Source organism: Antechinus flavipes, chromosome 6 (genome assembly GCF_016432865.1).
Source record: "Antechinus flavipes isolate AdamAnt ecotype Samford, QLD, Australia chromosome 6, AdamAnt_v2, whole genome shotgun sequence".
In the NCBI taxonomy this organism is placed as follows: domain Eukaryota; kingdom Metazoa; phylum Chordata; class Mammalia; order Dasyuromorphia; family Dasyuridae; genus Antechinus; species Antechinus flavipes.
In genome coordinates this window covers 76098107-76118557 of record NC_067403.1, presented here as the reverse complement: position 1 = coordinate 76118557, position 20451 = coordinate 76098107, and the positions used below count along the sequence as shown (strand labels likewise).

Genomic DNA, 20451 nt, shown 5'->3' with positions numbered 1-20451 from the left:
TATTTTTTATTTTTAATACACATTACTTTATGAATCATGTCAGGAGAGAAAAATCAGAGCAAAAGGGAAAAACCATGGAAGAGATAAAAAAAAGTGAACATAGCATGTGCTGATTTACATTCAGTCTCAGTTCTTTTTCTGGATGCAGATGGCATTTTCTGTCCAAAGTCTATTAGGATTGCTTTGGGTAACTGAAATACTGAGAAAAACCAAGTCATCATCACACATTCTTGCTGTTATTGTGTACAGTGTATTCCTGGTTCTGCTTGTTTTGCTCAGCATCAGCTTGTATAAATTGTTTAGGCCTTTCATTCATCATTTTTTATAGAACATTAACATTCCATTATCTTCATATACACAACTTGTCCAGTCATTTCCCAATTAATGAGCATCATGTGGATCCCTTTTTGCACTTTTTTTTTTTTTTTTTTTGCACATGTGGGTCCTTTTCCCTATAATATTTCCTTGGAATACAGGCACTGCTGGGTCAAAGGATATGTACAGTTTTATAGGCCTTTGGGCATCATTACAAGTTGCTCTCCAGAATGGTTGGATCAGTTCACAACTTCACCAACAAGGAATTAGTATCCCAGTTTTCCCACATCTCTTCCAACATTTATCAGTCTCTTTTCCTATCACCTTAGCCAATCTGAGAGATGTGAGGTAGTACCTCAAAGTTGTTTTAATTTGCATTTCTCTAATCAATATCTATTTAGAGCATTTTTTCACATAATTATATAAGGCTTTAATTTTGTCATCTGAAAATTGTCTGTTCATATGCTTTGATCATTTTTCAATTGGGAATGACTTGTATTCTTATAAATTTGACATAATTCTTTATATATTTTAGGAGCACGACCTTATCAGAAATACTGGCTATCAAGATTTTCCCCAGCTTTGTACTTTCTTTTTTGATCTTGTTTCTGTTGGTTTTGTTTGGCAAAAACTTTTTAATTTAATGCCATCAAAGTTGTCCATTTTCCTTTCATAATGTTCTCTAGTTATTCTTTGGTCATAAATTCCTCCCTTCTCCAAAGATCTGATAAGCAAACTATCCCTTGCTCTCCTAATTTGTTTATAGTATCATTCTTTATGCCCAAATCAGGCATCCATTTTGATCTTGTTTTGGAATAGGATGTGAGATGTAGGTCTATGTCAAGTTTCTGATATGTTATTTTCCAGTTTTCCCAGCAATTTTTGTCAAATAGTGAGTTCTTATTTTCAGAAATTGGAGGCTGGGAGTTTATCAACTACTAGATTACTATAGGTCTTGATTATTGTATCATATGTATTTAATCTATTCCACTGATCCACCACTCTATTTCTTACCTAGTATCAAATGATTTTGATGATTGCTGTTTTACAATATAGTTTTAAATCTGGTACTGCTAAGCCTCAATCCTTTGTTTTTCATTAATTCTCTTGATATTCTTGATCTTTTGTTCTTCCAGATGAATTTTGTATTATTTTTTCTATTTTTATAAAATAATTTTTGGCAGTTTGATTGGTATGGCACTGAAAAAATAGATCAATTTAGGTAGAATTGTCATTTGTATTATATTAGCTTTGTCTAACCATGAGGAACTGATATTTTTCCAATTGTTTAGATCTGACTTTAATTGTGTGAGAAGTGTTTTATAATTGTTCATATAGTTCTTGGGTTTATCTTAGTAGGTAGACCCCCCAAGTATTTTATTTTGTCTACAGTGATTTTTACTGGGATTCCTCTTTTTATCTCTTGCTGATGGGTTTTGTCTGAAATATATTAGAAATGCTGATGATTTGTATGGGTTTATTTTATCACCTTAGGTTTGTTAAGCAACAATTTTACTTGTCACTTTGCTTTCCTTTTGAATGTTTTTCACCCCTGTTCAGAGCAGAACAAACATCAAAAGCATTTCGTTCATATACAAAAGAATTGTCTCAGAGTCCATCCCTGGTTACTACACCACATACCATATAATGTTGCAGAGTGTATAGTTTCTTTTCTCTCCTTGTTTTATAGGCAATATCTCTGATCATTAGAACTCTTTTGCTATTGGAATTTCACTTAGCTACTTTAATTTAACCAAAGCTTGCACTAGGCAAGTTTGAGATGTCAGGGAACTCAAAATAGGAGTTGAAGACCAGTTGCATATGCACTTTATCATGTGTCACTTAAATTCTCTGGGCTTTGGTTCCTCATATGTAAAATGAAAGAGTTTGACTAGATGGCTTTTAAACTTCCTTCTAAATCTGAATTTATGAGTCATCCTAAAGATCTTTTAATGTAGATGCAAGGTTTATTGATAACACATACAGTGATCTGGTAGACAAAGGGAATGGAAATTATGGATGCTGTGGCTATCCCATTATTGTTATGTATCATAGTTCATTTGGGTTTGATCTTTTTGAAAATAGTAAGTTTTAAAAATTCTTTTTTCCCCAAGGTAATTGGGGTTAGGTTACTTGTCCAGATTTATACAACTAGTAAGTGTTAAATGTCTGAGGCTAGATTTGAACTCTGGTCCTCCTAACTTCAGGCCTGGTACTCTGTCTGCTATGCCATCAAAATGTCCTTAGATTTCTTTTTAAAATATTTCATTTTTAATTTATGAAATAGCACAAACATTTCCATGACACAGTAGAATTACAAAAAGAAAAAGATGCTTGCATATGAAACTACAAGTCTATTATGTAAAACTTGCTGGTCCTTTAAATATATAATGAAATTATCATGCAACTGTCTTTTTGTTCTTTGTTTTTCTTCCCTCTACACACTTTCAGAGATATAGTTTTGTTAGACATAAATATGTGTGTACATATATGTATGTATGCATTCATATTTGTATGTATAAATATAATTTAAAATCATTGTATACTTACTAAGAGAGAGAAGTTCTATCTAGAATGTTATACTGAACCAGATGACTTCAAAATGGTCAGAAAAAGCCTCATTTATTATGAAGAGAGCAAGGAACTAGACACTTTCCCTTTCATTTGTACCAAAGTATCTAAGACATGTAGGCCCTAGCAATCTTTGAATTTATCAGGCTAGATAAAGATGAATTCAAGATTGGTAGAGTTCCTTTTGTATTGAAGTCCTCTATTTATCAATTCATTCATCATGATAGGTCCTTCCAATTATCTCTTCTCTTTTTAGATAAAGGGGCCTCAGAGCTGAAGACTTCAATGCTTTAAAGGCCGCTTTATAATCCCTCCTTCTTTGGAGTCATCTCTCTCTCTCTCTCTCTTTTTTATTATAACTTTTTATTGACAGAGCCCATGCCTGGGTAATTTTTAAATAACATTATCCCTTGCACTCACTTCTATTCCGACTTTTCCCCTCCCTCCCTTCACCTCCTCCCCCAGATTGCAAGCAGTCCTATACAAGTTAAATATGTCACAGTATATCCTAGATACAATATATGTGTGCAGAACCAAACAGTTCTCTGGTTGCACAGGGAGAATTGGATTTAGAAGGTAAAAATAACCTGGAAAGAAAAACAAAAATGCAAGCAGTTTATATTCATTTCCCAGTCTTCTTTCTTTGGGTATAGTTGCTTCTGTCCATCCTTGATCAATTGAAACTGAGTTAGATCTCTTTGTCGAAGAGATCCACTTCCATCAGAATACATCTTCATACAGTATCGTTGTTGAGGAATATAATGATCTCCTGGTTTTGCTCATTTCACTTAGCATCAGTTCATGTAAGTCTCACCAAGCCTCTCTGTATTCATCCTGCTGGTCATTTCTTACAGAACAATAATATTACATAACATTCATATGCCACAATTTATTCAACCATTCTCCAATTAATGGGCACCCATTCATTTTCCAGTTTCTAGCCATGGAGTCATCTTTTTCTTCCCTTTCCAATTTAACTTCTGTGTTATCTCATGTCTCCTTCTCACAGTATACACCCTGTCACTTGTCCAAACTCCTATTTCTTAATGATAATTGGCTTTTCATTCATCCATTTACTCATTGTTTTGCCATTCAATATATATTTAGAATATGCATATTATCTTCATTAAGATAATATATAATACATATATAAATAATAAAGCTCCTTTTCCCTACTCGTAATTTTTCAATTCCTCTTTTTTTTTTCTGTCTCCTCCTTTTTTCTTCTCTCTGAACCTCAGAAAATGTCTTGTCCATTTTAGGCCATTCTTGCTGTGGTATCCCTGGGTGTCAAAAGATCTGTATTTGAGTCTCAGTTCTGACACTAGCCATATGATTTTGGAAAAATTTTTGTAACACTCTCTCTGAATATTAATTTTCTTATCTATAATATGTAAATAAAAATACTTGGATTATTTATTTCTCTACAGAGTTCTGGATAAAATACTCTATAAAATTTAAAGCATTGGGAAATGTAAACTGCTATTGTGATTTTTATCTGAAATCCAGCTTCTTATCTTCATCTATTTCTTCCTGAAACAACACTTGCTATCTTCCTACTTCATCAGCTTTCCTATAACATCTAAGAAGTACTTAAAGTTGAAAGCTCAGCACTTTTATTTTTCTCTGTGTATTCTAAGACCTTGAAACTGGCCAAACTGTGCCCATCTCCTTTTGATTCTTTTTATTGAAGCTGGTATAAATATCCCTTCCTCTCTATAGGGGTAAAATTATTTTGTTTTCCAGAAGACAGTGCAATATATTCTTTCTCTCCATACCTAAGTGAAGATTTCCTGGCTATATATTATGTTATATGTTATATATTTCTTGATAAAAAGTTGCTTAAATTCTGAGTTTGATTTTTTTCACTCTGTAAAATAGGGATAAAGCCAGTGTCACGCCAAGTTTGCCCTCATTAGAGAAGGTGCTGTACTCTATGAGCAAAGTAGAATTGAATTAGCTCAGAACAAACATGAGATCCACAGTTAGAGAAGCTGTCCCAAATGTTCATAGGGACTATTTGTGTCTGACCTGTGGCAGAAAATGCAAGGTCATATTGATCTGACCAGCTAGTCAGACACATTGTAACTCTACTTTAACATAGGGATGTCATTCTGATCCTCTTTGAGAATGAAGGACAACAACTAACCAATCAGCCTCACAATAATATAGCTATCATTTTATGTGCATTTATTACTAGGAGCAATCTCTCCTCCATCTTTCTTTTCAATTTTGATATTGTTCCCCTTTGATGTTGTCTAACTCTGCTCCTAAAAATTTGGTAATACATGCCACAATTTCATTTCATATTTTTTGTAGTCCTAATTCCATGCAGATCTGTAATTTTTACTGAAATTATTTAAATATTTATGAACCAAGTTACTTCACTTCTTATAAATATGGACATTATCTTTGTGATCAACCTCAGATAATCTTGAGATTTCCTGTGCTTAGCTACACTAGTCCTTGAATGATATACATATGAGTTGGATACGCAAGGTTTTTAGATATTGGTTGGAGTATTATGAAACCTAAATGAGAAAATGGATGTAAAACACTTTGAAAATCTTAAAACATTACATTAATGTTGGTTATCATCACTATCACCACCACCATCCTAACGTCACTAGACTTTGAAGTCTTCTGATATCTTCATTCTCCGAGTTTTCTATCACATTCCTGCAACCTTCATATCAGTGTGCTGGTAAATGTTTAATAACTGAGCTTTCTTGGGGAATTCACACACACACACACACACACACACACACACACACACACACACTCCCCCCATCTTTAAATTTGATCTGCATTAGCATCACTTTCTTAAATGTAAGATGACAATCAAGAAAACAATGAATCAAGTTGTGATTTGTAGCTATTGTCAATTTCTGAGATAAAAATGATCACACTGAAAATACACAATCAAGTCTCAGGAGGTAGAGAAGGGTAGCATCTCTTCTTGAACTCCACTGCCATAACTGCTGGTAACTAGCTTCAACTCCATGATGAGTCATGAAAAGAATTATAACCAATAATAACCAATACAATCAATGTTTGATTACTGAAGGGGATGAAAGTGGGATTGAGAAAAATTATATACCAATTTTCCTACCATTTTCAACAATTTCTTCTATTTCCTTGCTTAAACAAATTGTGACTTTTCCTTTTTTCCTAAAAAAAGTCAAACTGTCCTTTGGAACCTTCCAAGCTGAAGCAGTTTACCAAGCTCCCTAAATGTATATGGTTTAGCACAAACTTTGATGCTACCTGGCTTCCATACTGTTTCTCTGTAACAACCATCTCTTTCCTTTTCCAGCATCCTAGCAATTCATTTGTACCACCTTTTATATTCTTCTCTTTTGTTCTCACCTGCCAACCTTCATGACATTCAATTATTTTGGTAACTTTAGTTACTTGTCTCATTTTTCCCTCTACTCTATCCTTAGACATTGATAACTTCAACTCCAAGGACTTCCTTCTCTATTCAATTACATCCATAGTTATGTTTAAGAGTTCTCAAAATTGTTCCACCTCCATTTCAATCCAGTTCCATTCTGTTCAATTCAACTTGATTTAGTTCAACGAATGTTCATTTACTTTGACATTCCATTCTGCCTTACTCTGCCCTCTGAATATGTTCTGTGCTCTCTTTCCTTTTTGTCTTTGTGTTCACTGTTGGTCAAACTGGAGTTTCATCCTATTGCCACTCATGACTTATTTAATTCTGCCCATTCCATTTCTAAAACCTATTTCAAATCCATCTATCTTACAAGTTGACTATGATGATTAAATGAGATAATGGACATCAAATACTTTATAAGCTTTAAATTGTTTCTTATACAAATGTAAACTTTAGTTAATATTATTATTGAAAGTTAGCCTGATCCTGTTCCAATAATATTATGATGATGAGAGCCATCTACTCCTAGAGAGCCGGGACTGAGGATGGATTACAACATAGTATTTTAATCTTTTTGTTGTGGTTTGTTTTAATTTTATTTTGTTTCTCACTTTTATCTGATTTTTCATGCACAGTAAGATAATTATATAAATATGTATTCCTATTTTGAATTTATATATATATATATATATATATATAATCCAATAATATGTAATCCAATATATGGTTATATATATATTATATTATATGTAATATAATATATATAATTATATTACATATAATATAATATATATATAAAACCATATATTGGATTACATGTTATCTAGGGGAGGGAGTGTGGGGGGAAGGAAAGGAAAATTGGAACACAAGTTTTTTCAAAGGTCAGTGTTGAAAAATTTATCCTTGCATATGTTTTAAAAACAAGAAACTTCAATAAAAATGAAAAAGTTAGCCTAATATGGCTTACTTGGATATGACTGGCCTTGGAATTGGGAGACCTTTATTTGCATGTCTTGTATTTGAACATATTAGCATCTCTTAAACAATCTAAGGTTTAATCTGGTTTCAGAGGTCTATAGATAGAGTGAGTTTCTACATTAGATCACTAACCAGATGACTTCACACACATTAATATCATTATTAGTCTTTTTATCTCTGGCCAAAGTAACAAGTGAAGTAACATTTATTCTCACTTGTCTATTGAGCAACCTTGAAAAAGTCACAACTTTGAAGAGGAAGGGGGAAGGCTAGAGGATCTCTAAAAGTCTTCCAGCTCAGAATTATGATCCTAGCTCTAAATCAACAAGGATTTATTTTTAAAAGGAGATGAAGAAAGATACTATTTGCATCCAGAAAAAGAACTGGCAAATAGAAGATGTATAGAATAATTTTACCTACATTTGTGTTTAATGGCAGCCATTTCTAAGGTAGAAAGGGAAGAGAAAGGAAAAAAAATAGAAATTTGTGTGATAACCATATTATATATTTAAAAGGAATAGCAAGTTATATGTAATATATTTCTAGCTTCATGTGAAATATTTTTATTATTTTACATAAATTCCTATTTTTTCACATATTAAAATTAAAGTTATATGACACATATTAACTAGGAGTAAAGTATCACTTCACCATAGCAGGGGAATTATGGGCCTTGTTAATTCATTTCAACAAACATTTGTGAAATATCCTCTATGTATTGAGTACTTTAATGATAGTTGAGGGTTATGAAAATGAACAAATACACAATTCCTGCCCTCAAGGAGTTTTCTGCTTACTAAGAGAAATACAATGCAAGCATGGTATTAAATAAAATAAAAGGGGGGGGGGATGGAGATTCAAAGAACTCAAGGAAAATTTGAAGGAACACACTCTATTCAGGTGGAGGAATGAGGGAAAGCTTCATGGAATAAGTACTGAGCTTTGAAAGAGGAGCTAAACTAGTGGGATCACACTCAATAGAAATGGGGACAACTAAGCCCTGTGGATAACAAATTGGCTTATAAAATCACATATTAACATTATCTATATCTTATTATATGTTTAATTATTTTGTTAAATGTTTCCCAATTAATTTTAATTGGAGGATTACAGGCTCTGCAAATTGCATTTAATAGATTTTAGCCAAATCATTGACAAAGAGGGAAAAGAAGGACTCTTAGAAGGGTAAAAAGGGTGCGTTAAAAATTCTGCATGGTTGAGAGGGGACAAGCTATGGCTAAGAGCCAGGAGTCTTTTCTAGTCAGATACAAAATGAATGAAGAAGAATAACTCAAAGAAAGTATGGAAAAGTTGGCCAGAATCAGATTGGATTTTAAATAACAGCCTATGGGTTTGTATTTTATTATATGAGAAAATTCAAAACAATGTTAAAGTAATAGTTTGTCTTCTATTATGTAACTAAATAAAAGAAAGTACAAATTAACTTGCTTCCAATTAAAAATAGAAGAGAAAAAATATCTCACATTTAGTATATAAAAATCAAGGTCTTTGGATCCAAGAGAGATTTTTAGGAATCACCTAGTCCAGGGGTTCTTAATATTTGTGTGTGTATCATAGAGTCTTTTTGGAAGTCTACTGTAATTTAGTTCTTTCTGGCATTCCTTAAAAATCATAAAATAAAATAATTAGGAATACAAAGGAAATTGTTTATATTGCAATAGTTTGTAATCTGTCTGTCCATCTGTCTATCTCTCTAATCAAATTCATGAATCTCTATAAATCCATTCATAGAACTCTTTGGTGGTCTTAATGCCTCTGATGATATGTACTCTGTATAACAGAATGAGATATCAGCCTGTTATAGGGAGGTGGAGGCTGGCTCTTGTACCTGAGTTGATTTGGCAAATATGTAATGAGCAATCCCAAAGAGCTTGACTCAAACATTTCCACTTGGTTGATTGAAGTTTGTTCATTTCTAGAGTTTTGGTTATTAATCCTTTTGCTTTCTTGTTTCAATATCAATTTTAGCAATTTCTTCCTTCTATAATGGGTACCAATCCAAAAGTTCTCTATAGGCAAACAGACACATTTACACACCTACACACAGATCCACCCACACCTCCCCCATACACACATCACCCCAAACAAAAAACTGGACACTAATTATTTTACATGCTCTCACAAGAAACAGATTTGCTGGGAACTGATTGTAGATAATTTATTATTGATTCCAACCAATAAAGGGACAACATGGGTCATTTCACTAATTCCAAATAATTTTTATTTGAATCAGCTTAAATGTATTTTGTGGACCATGCCATCCCAAAAAGTAAAACTAATGGATTACCATGGATTAATCTAACATAAAGTGTGGTGAGTTCAAATGTTGGAGTTCTTGTTCTTCTCAAAACACAGCCGGTTTAGCTTAGGGCCCTCTGAATATCTCCAAATCCAAAGGTTCTGTCCTTCAGCCTCTGTCTCTGCTTTCTTCAGCCTCCAACCAGCACAGAGATGGAATGAATCTCTTGTCTCCTTCACTTGGGGCTCGGCTAGCTTTCTGGTGAGTCTTTCAGACCAGCTTGGTCTCAGTGGGGAAAGTGCAGGGGCCCAGCCACCAACCACAGTGATGTGAGATGAAGATGAATCTGGAATCTTGTCCACTGAACTCTCCACTCGTAGCTTTATCCTCTGAAAACTCTTCTTCTGCCACCAGCCAGCCAAGTGGAATATATTCTGCCTTGCCTCAGAGAGAGGGCTTCTGCAGTAATTCCGCTGAAATCTCCCAAAGTGCTCTGTGTCTGCACCAGAGTGCTCCTCTTCAATGCAGCTGAACTCTCTTCTGCGACCAGTCAGCCAAGTGGAATATATTCTTGAATAGCTCTCTCTTCACTGGCCTTATATCTGAATCTTCTGAGAGAATGGGATTATGGGTTTTCTCCCATAGTGCTCTCTGGCCCAAAGAGCTTCAAGGGAGGTGTGAACTCACAAAGTTACAGTTTACTTTGTGAAGCTGGCAAACTTGTAAACTCCAATGAGTAAAAGTGTAAACACAAGCATTGTACTAATTAGTTCTACTTAGTACCTTGTTTCAGGTTCTGGCCCAAAACATCTTCTTGTAAGATCAGATCAACTCTAATGAGTTAGCAGTTTGTAAGGATTCCAACAACAAAGGGTTGATTGTAAGGGATAGTAATACCTTGTTCTTCTCTACTATGTTAAACTATAGGTACATTTATACTTCTTCATTGTCTAATATTGAGTTATGTGATTATTTAATTACTTTTATATGTATATATATATAATTTTAGTAATTATGTATATTATTGTTTTGATTTTTCTTTTTTCTCTCTGCATCACTTCATATAAGCCTTCCAATATTTCTCTGTATTCTTTTTATTCCATCATATTCAAATGCCATAATTTATTCAACAGCTTATTATTTTAGACACACCATTTATACATATATCATAGATATTTCCTATGTGTACTGTGGATAGTGCCACAATGAATATTTTCACATAGAAAAGTTATTTTGTTGTTGTCAATGATTACCTTGAGGGCATCAACCAGTGGTGGGATCAATGTTTCAATATGTATGAAAGTTTTGCAATTTTTCTTTTTGTAGGTTTAAAATATTTTCCAAACTTGTTGAAGCTGTTCAAAACCTCTAAAAGTGGCAAACTAATATAAGCTAGTATCATTTTGCTTAGTTTCTAAAATACATGATGCACTTGAATTTAACTTGTTTGATAGTTGACATCTTAATATAAATTAATTTAACCATTGAAGATATTTAGGGATTTTCCAAACTATCTCTATTTGAATAATTTGATTGTACATTTTATGATTCCTCCCCCAAAAGTAAAGTTAATAGATTTGTCATGTGCTTATGATTGATCTAAAGGCAAAACCAAATGATTGTGATGTTAAAAGTGATCGTGAGTAATTGTGAGTTGGGTAGAAGCTAGAGGACTTGCATAGTTTATTAAAAGATAGAATGTACATATATACTTCCTAAGTTTGTAATTACATTGTCTAATATTAAGTTTTATAACCATTTAAAATTGCTTTAATTTACATAATTGCAATTATTGTGAATATTGTTATTTTGAGTCTTCTTGATTATCTCTGCCTTACTTCATACATCTAGCATTTCTCTGCATTCTCTATATTCCTTCATATTCATATGCCATAATTAGTTCTGCAGTTTCCAAGGTTATAGATAGACTGTTTGTTTCCATTTTGGGGGCTATACTGTAGATAGTACCACCATGAATGAGGCAGCTAGATAAAGTATTGGATTTGGTATCAGCAAGATTCATTTTTATGAGTTTAACCTCATAACCTCAGACACTTAGTAGCTGTGTGATCTTGAGCAAGTCATTTAACCCTGTTTGCCTCAGTTTCCTCATTTGTAAAATGTGCCAGAGAAGGGAATTATCACTCTAGTATCTTTACCAAGAAAATCCCAAATGGGGTTACAAAGAATCAAATATGATGACTGGAACAATGGAACAACAAAATCACTATGAATATTTTCTTGGAAAATTCTTTTATTGCTGTAATAAATAAATGACTTCCTTGTATCATCAACCCAACAATAGAATCACTGGGTCAATCAATATGAATGTTTAAAAATTTTTTCTTTTTATATTTTTAAAATATTTTTACAAATTTGTTAAACTATTCATGACTTCATAAGCAACAAACTAATATGAATTGCCTGCATTTTGCTTTGTTTCTGAAATATAAGGCATCCTTGAAATCACCTTCCTTAATAAATGACTCCTTAACATGTAAATGAATTTAACTTATTGAAACTCTTGAGAATTTGGAACATGGTATTTGATATTCCTTTTATTTTCATATTTTGGTTGGTTCACATCTAAGCTAGTATTTGTCTTCAAAGAGCTTATGTTGGAACAGAGACCTTACCTCCTGCTGATCTGAAAGAAAGGGTAAAAAGCCTGAGGTAGCAGGACTACTTGCTTTTGTAACAACTCCTCTTGCCTTTGCACTTAAGGGGAGAAGGAGGGATGTTGGTCCCCATCACTGAACCAATCTGTAAACTATTTGCTAATGGTTACCAATTTCTGTTAGATACTCAGAATAGATAACATTTCTGTATTTATATCATTGGACAGAATTCTTCATTTCTAATAAAAATTATTGTTTTTTTTTTCTTTTTTAAGTTTCTGGACACCCAGTAATCAAGAAAGCTGACATTCGGATTGTTGGAAAATTAGTAGCCAGATCCATGAGAGAGAGGAGAATGAAAATACGTTTCAAATCACCAGATGAATAATCAGGTGAAAGAGTATCTTTTTTCTTTGAATTCATTGAGATGGATCGACTTTTTGTGGAGAAAACAACAATCCTGATCATATTATGGACAAATCTGGTGGCTCAAAGAAGAAAAGAACAAGAAAATCTAAGCATAGATCTAATAGTTTCCCATAAAATGTATGTACCTGCTTTATCATACCAATAAATGTGAATGCAAGTAACAATTTTAAAAACATAAAAAGTCTCTTGTTAGACAGCTGATTTTGTTTTGCCATAAATCAGCATCATACTATCTTTGAATTAGGAAAGGTCTTGGAAATCATTTTCAATTCTTACCTGAAGTATGAGCTTCCTCTAGAACTCCCACATTTTTAAATTTGAAGGCATACATAATTAAGTAGGATGAATAATTGAATGAATAAGAGAATTCAGGTCTAGTTACATTCTAATAGTCTTAAATGATAGGTTAAATTTAACAAGATTAATTCATAGTAATATGTGTAGAAGCCTACACATAATTTCTGCTGGGGCTGGAGTTTGGAAGAACTGAGTTCAAATGTGGCTTTAGGAATAATTAGCTATGTGATCCTGATGTACTTAATCTCTGTCTTATCCACCAGAAAAGGAAATGGCAGAACATTCCAGTATCTTTGCCAAGAAAATCACATAGATAATATGGTTCATGGGCTCATAAAGTAAGACATGACTGAACAAATATAACTTCAAAAAATCAATAACAAAAGTAGAGAATGTATAGATATAGCTACGAGTATCAGGCACACTTCCCAAAGTAGCCCATGACACCTTGTTTAACCACATCACCACGGGTTATAGCAGTGACTAACATTGAGCTATAAACAAAAGTTTGACTAAATCATAATAAAAAGGGTTGGTAAATCTCGTGTCAGCCACTGGGGTCATAGGATTAACCCAAATTAACAGAAGAACGGCGTGAAGTGTGTTTAAGCATTCTTACTAAATAAAGTTAAAGCTCAACTGTGCTGTAATATGCCCTAGTTGATATTAAAATACGCAACTTACGTGACTTTACCTCTGAGACAGCAGTTCATCTTCAAAAGAGTTAAGGTTTTTAAATAACTACAAGTTCAATATGAGTAAACAGTGCTCTGTTACTGACAAAAAAAATAGTAAAAACAACAAAACCCCAGAACAAACCACTAGTGTTAATCTTAGAAGTAATGATCGTAATCATTCATTTTCCATCTAAATACTTTTCGTGATTCATTTCAGCTTTGCCATTATTTAGCTATACAATATTGGATGAGTCACTTCAATTTTGAGATCCTTAGTTTATCCATCTGTCAAATGGAGATAATTAAATTTCAACTACCAACTTTAAAATTGGAAATACTGACTTTAGCTGTTGTAAAGATCAAACATCATTTTTGGAGGTGATTTTCAAACTGTAAGACATTATATAAATACAACTAATTATTACTGTCATTGTCTATGTAATAACCTACTCAAATTTTTGTTAAAATTTTTATATATTTTGATTTAATGACACCCTTATTTTCAAATATATATTCCAAATCTGCTCCTTCTTCCTACCATTCATGCTTTATAACAAAGAATAAAAAGAAATCTGTTGTTTAGCAAAATCAATCAATATATTCCCTGAATCTAAGAGTATATGAAATATTCTGTATTCCCTAATCCCCTACATTTAAGGAGAGAAGAAGGAAAGAGAGCACATTTTCTAATCTCTATAGTAAGAAAAATTATAATAATTATGCAATATTTATTTTCAGTTTTTTGTTCTATTATTATATAAATTGTGTTATAGAATATTTGAATTTTTTATAGTCATTGTATGTATATTGTTCACTAGATTATATTTCTTTTATTTTGCTATTTCTATGTGGCTAACTCATTTCTTTTTTTTTTAATAAAGTTTTTTTTTTAATTTTCAAATTACATGAATAGTTTTCAACATTCACCCTTGCAAAACCTTATGTTCTGAAAATTTTTTCTCCCTCCCTTCTCCCTATCCCCTCCCTTAGATGTCAAGTAATCCAATATATATTAAACATGTACAATTTTTCTATCCATATTCCCACAATTATCATGCTGCACAAGATAATTCAAAAAGGGGAAAAAACCAAGAAAACAAAATGCAAGCAAACAACAATAACAAAAAAGAAAATACTATGATGTGATCCATAATCAACCCTCACAGTCCTGTCTCTGGGTGCAGATGGCTCACTCAATCACAAGACCATTGGAACTGGCTTGAATCACCTCCTTGTTGGAAAGAACCAAGTCTATCACAGTAGATCATTGCATAATCTTGTTGTTGCTGGTTACTATGTTCTCTTGGTTATACTCTCTTCACTTAGCATCAGTTCATGTAAGTCTCTCTAGGCTTCTCTGATCGTTTATTATAGAACAACGATATTCTATAACATTAATATATGATAACTTATTCAGCTATTCTCTTACTGATGGGCAGGTTCCAGTTCCTTGCCACTATAAAAAGGGCTGCTACAAACATTTTTGTCTATGTGAGTCCGTTTCCTCTTTTTATGATCTCTTTTTTATGATCTTTTTTATGATCTTTGCCCAATAGAGATACTGCTGGATGAAAATGTATGAATAATTTGATATCCCCTTGGGCACAGTTTCATATTACTCTCCAGAATTGTTGGAGCAGTTCACAGCTCCACCAACAAAGTATTAGTGTCCCAATTTTCCCAAATCCATTTTGACATTCATCATTATCTTTACTGTCATCTTAGCCAAACTGAGAGGTATGTAGTGTTATCTAAGAGTTGTCTTAATTTGCATTTTTATAATCAATAATGATGTAGAACATTTTTTCATATGAATAGAAATAGTTTTAATGTATTCATCTGAAAATTGTCTGTTCATATCCTTTGAGTTTTTATCAATTAGGAGAATGGCTAATATTCTTATAAATTTGAGTCAATTCTCTCTACATTTTAGAATTGAGGCCTTTATCAGAACATTTAGATGTAAAATGTTTTTCCACTTTACTGGTTGCCTTTCTAATCTTGTCTGCATTGGTATTGTTTGTACAAAAACTTTTTAACTTAAAATAATTATATCCAATAATATACTCACATTCTTCTTTGGCCCCAAATCCTTCTTTCTCTGAAGGGTTGACTCTCCTTTGCTTTTCTAAATTGCTTAAGACATCACTCTTTATGTCTAAATCATGAACCCATTTCAATCTTATTTTAATATGGTGTGTTAGGTATGGGTCAATGCCTAGTTTCTACCATATTAATTTCCAATTGGAAAAGGTAGAAAACTCCCAAGAAGTGCAGGGAAACAGAATTTATGAATTGGAAAAGGTTAAGAATTCCCAAGAAAGTAGGATTTGTGAATTGGAAAAAGAAAATAACTCACTAAAAAAAAAAATTAGTGAAATGGAAAAAAATTCCATAGAGCAAAACAACTCATTTAAAAACTCAATTGAATATATACAAAAAGAAGTAAAAAAAAGCTAATGAAGAAAATAACTCATATACAAAAAGAAGTAAAAAAAGCTAATGAAGAAAATAACTCACTAAAAATCAGAACTGAACAAATAGAAATGACTGATTCATTGAGACATCAAGAAATAATTAAGCAAAACAAAAAAAAAATGAAAGATTGGGAAAAAAATGTCAAATATTTACTTGGAAAAAAAAAACAGACCTCCAGGTCTAGGAGACCTCCATAGATCTAGGAGAGATAACCTGAGGATCATTGGACTAACTGAAAATTATGATGAAAAAAAGAGCCTTGATACTATTTTATAGGAAATTATCAAAGAGAACTGCCCAGAACTAATAGAACCAGAAGGTAAAATAGGCATTGAAAGAATTCATTGAACCCTTCTGAAAAAGACCCTAAAACTCCAAGGAATATTGTGGCCAAATTTTAGAATTTTCAGACTAAATAAAAAATATTACAAGCAGCCAGGAAAGAACAATTCAAATACCAAGGTGCCACAATAAGGATCACACAAGATCTGGCTACCTCAACATTAAAGGATCGAAGGCCCTGGAATCTGATATTCCGAAAGGCAAAAGAATTTGGAATGCAGCCAAGAATAAACTACCCAGCTAAGCTGAACATTTTTTCCATGGAAGAAGATGGACATTTAATGAAACAGAGGAATTCCATTTGTTACTAAGGAAAAAAAAACAGACCTAAACAAAAAAAATGATCTCCAACAACAGGACTCAAGAGAAGTAGAGAAAGGTAAAAGGAATTCTTGAGAACTGTATTTCTGTTGTGGATGTACATAAAAACCACATGTATAATTTGATTTTACCGATATAACATAAAAAAGGGAAGTAGAAATGGAAAGGGGAGTGTCAGAAAAGGGGAAAAGGGGAGATAAAAAGAGGGAAACTACATGTGACAATGAGGCAAAGGAAACCTATCATATCTGAGGGAACTTAGAGAGGGGGGAGGAACATTGTGTGAATCCTACTCTCATCAGAGTTGGCTCAAAGAGGAAATAATTGACATATTTGTTTTACAGAGAATCTTCTCTCACCTCATTAAAAAGTGGGAGAGGAAAAGGGAAAGGGAAAAAGAGTAATAAGGGAAGGGTACAAGAAAGGGGAAGGGGATTCAAAGGGAGAAGGGAAGGATCCTAAAGAGGGAGAGCTGCGTGACACAAGTGGGACCAATAAATTTAATACTAGGGAAGGGGGGAAGGTGAGCAAGAAAAAGAAAAGCATGATCTTGGGATATTAGGATGGCAGGAAATGCAGAATTAGTCATTTTAACCATAAATGTGAATGGGATGAACTCTCCCATAAAGAGGATGCAAATAGCAGACTGGATCAAAAGTCAGAACCCCACAATATATTGTTTACAGGAAGCAGATTTAAAATGGGGAGATACATACAGAGTAAAGGTAAAAGGCTGGAGCAGAATCTATTATGCTTCAGGAGAAATAAAAAAAGCAGGGGTAGCCATCCTGATCTCAGATCAAGCAAAAGCAAAAATTGATCTAATTAAAAGAGATAAGGAAGGAAACTATATCTTCCTAAAGGGTACTATAGACAATGAAGCAATATCAATATTAAACATAAGTTAAGAGAGTTGTGAGAAGAAATAGACAGCACAACTATAATAGTGGGAGTTCTCAATTTTACACTCAGATTTAGATAAATCAAATCACAAAACAAATAAGAAATTTAAAAGGTAAATAGAATATTAGAAAAATTAGTTATGATAGATCTCTGGAGAAAACTGAATGGTGACAGAAAGGAGTATGCTTTCTTCTCAGTAGTTCATGGAACCTACACAAAAATTGACCATATATTATGACATAAAGACCTCAAAATTAAATGCAGGAAGGCAGAAATAGTAAATGTTTTCTTTTCAGATCACAATGCAATAAAAAAAAATGTACATTAAACAAAAAGTTAGGTGTAAATAGACTAAAAAGTAATTGGAAACTAAATAATCTCATCTTAAAGAATGATTGGGTGAAACAGCAAATTATAGACACAATTAATAATTTCACTCAAGATAATGACAATGATGAAACATCATACCAAAATTTGTGGGATGCAGCCAAAGCAGTAAGAAGGGGAAATTTTATATCCTTAGAGGCTGACTTGAATAAAATAGAGAAAGAGAAGATCAATGAATTGGGCTTGCAACTTAAAAAGCTAGAAAAAAGGCCAAATTAAAAACCCCCAATCAATTACTAAACTTGAAATTCTAAAATTAAAAGGAGAAATTAATAATATTGAAAGTAAAACTACTATTGAAATAATAAATAAAACAAAGAATTGGTTTTATGAAAAAAACCCAATAAAATTGATAAATCTTTGATAAATCTGATTAGAAAAAGGAGAAAGGAAAATCAAATTAGTAGTCTTAAAAATGAAAAGGGAGAACTTTTCACCAATGTAGATGAAATTAAAGAAATAATAAAGGGTTACTTTGCCCAACTTTATGCCAATAAATTTGATAACCTAAGCAAAATGGATGACTACCTCCAAAAATATAGGCTTCCCAGATTAACAGAGGAAAAAGTAAATTGCTTAAATAGTCCCATTTCAGAAAAAGAAATAGAACAAGCTATTAATCAACTCCCTAAAAAAAAAAACCAGATGGATTTACATGTGAATTCTACCCAACATTCAAAGAACAATTAACTCCAAAGCTTTATAAAGTATTTGAAAAAATAGGGAATGAAGGAGTCCTACCAAATTTCTTTTATGACATGGACATGGTACTGATACCTAAACCAGGTAGGCTGAAAACAGAGAAAGAAAATTATAGACCAATCTCCCTAATGAATATTGATGCTAAAATCTTACATAAGATATTAGCAAAAGGACTACGGAAAATCATCCCCAGGATAATATACCACGATCAAGTAGGATTTATAGCAAGAATGCAGGGATGGTTCAATATTAGGAAAACTATCAGTATAATTGGCCATATTAATAATCAAATTAATAAAACCATATGATCATCTCAATAGATGCAGAAAAAGCATTTGATAAAATCCAACATCCATTCCTATTAAAAAGACTTGAGAGTATAGGAATAAATGGACTTTTCCTTAAAATAATCAGTAGCATCTATTTAAAACCATCAGTAAGCATCATATATAATGGGGACAAACTATAACCATTCCCAGTAAGATCAGGAGTGAAACAAGGTTGCCCACTATCACTATTACTATTTAATATTGTATTAGAAATGCTAGCTTTGGCAATAAGAGTTGAGAAAGAGATTAAAGGAATAAGAATAGGCAATGAGGAAACCAAATTATCACTCTTTGCTGATGTTATGATGGTATACTTAGAGGACCCCAGGGATTCTACTAAAAAGTTATTAGAAACAATCCTTACCTTTAGCAAAGTTGTGGCATACAAGATAAACCCACAAAAGTCATCAGCATTCTTATATATCACTAACAAAACCCAACAGTTAGAGTTACAAAGAGAAACCCCATTTAAAGTAACTACTGATTGTATAAAATATTTAGAAATCTATCTGCCAAGGGAAAATCAGAAACTTTATGAGCAAAACTACAAAACACTTACCACATGAATTAAGTCTGATCTAACCAACTGGAAAAATATTAAATGCTCTTGGATTGGGTGAGCAAATATAATAAAGATGACAATACTACCTAAACTAATCTATTTATTTAGTGCTATACCAATCAGATTCCCAAAAAACTATTTTAATGACTTAGAAAAAATAACAACAAAGTTCATATGGAAAAACAAAAGGTCAAGAATTTCAAGGGAATTAATGAAAAAAAAATCAACTGAAGGTGGCCTACCTGTCCCAGATATAAAATTATATTATAAAGCAGCAGTTACTAAAACCATCTGGTATTGGCTAAGAAATTGATCAATGGAATAGGTTAGGTTCAAAGGACAAAACAGCCAAAAACTTTAATAATCTAGTGTTTGATAAACCCAAAGACCTCAGTTTTGGGAATAAGGATGCATTATTTGACAAAAATTGCTGGGAAAATTGGAAATTAGTATGGCAGAAACTAGGCATTGACCCACACTTAACACCATACACCAAGATAAGGTCAAAATGAGTTCATGACCTAGGCATAAATAATGAGATTATAAATAAATTGGAAGAGCATAGGATAGTTTACCTCTCAGATGTGTGGAAGAAGAAGGAATTTATGACCAAAGAAGAACTAGAGATCCCTATTGACTACAAAATAGATAATTTTGATTATATCAAATTGAAAAGTTTTTGTACAAACAAAACTAATGCAGACAAGATTAGGAGGGAAACAATAAACTGAGAAAATATTTTTACAATGAAAGGTTCTGATAAAGGCCTCATTTCCAAACTATGTAGAGAATTGACTCTAATTTATAAGAATTCAAGCCATTCTCCAATTGATAAATGGAAAAAAGGATATGAACAGACAATTCTCAGATGAAGAAATTGAA

The 20451-nt window shown here is 32.6% G+C and overlaps 1 protein-coding gene across 1 annotated transcript in view; it reads left to right on the top strand.

The window, feature by feature from the left end:
• Positions 1-12723, top strand: part of IQCM (IQ motif containing M) — a 371357-nt gene extending 358634 nt beyond the window's left edge. Inside the window, exon 8 of the mRNA XM_051964483.1 lies at positions 12418-12723. Within this exon, the coding sequence (XP_051820443.1) occupies positions 12418-12530 (113 nt within the window). The 3' untranslated portion in view covers positions 12531-12723. The remainder of the gene's footprint in view (positions 1-12417) is intronic.
• The last annotated feature ends 7728 nt before the right edge of the window (positions 12724-20451 follow it).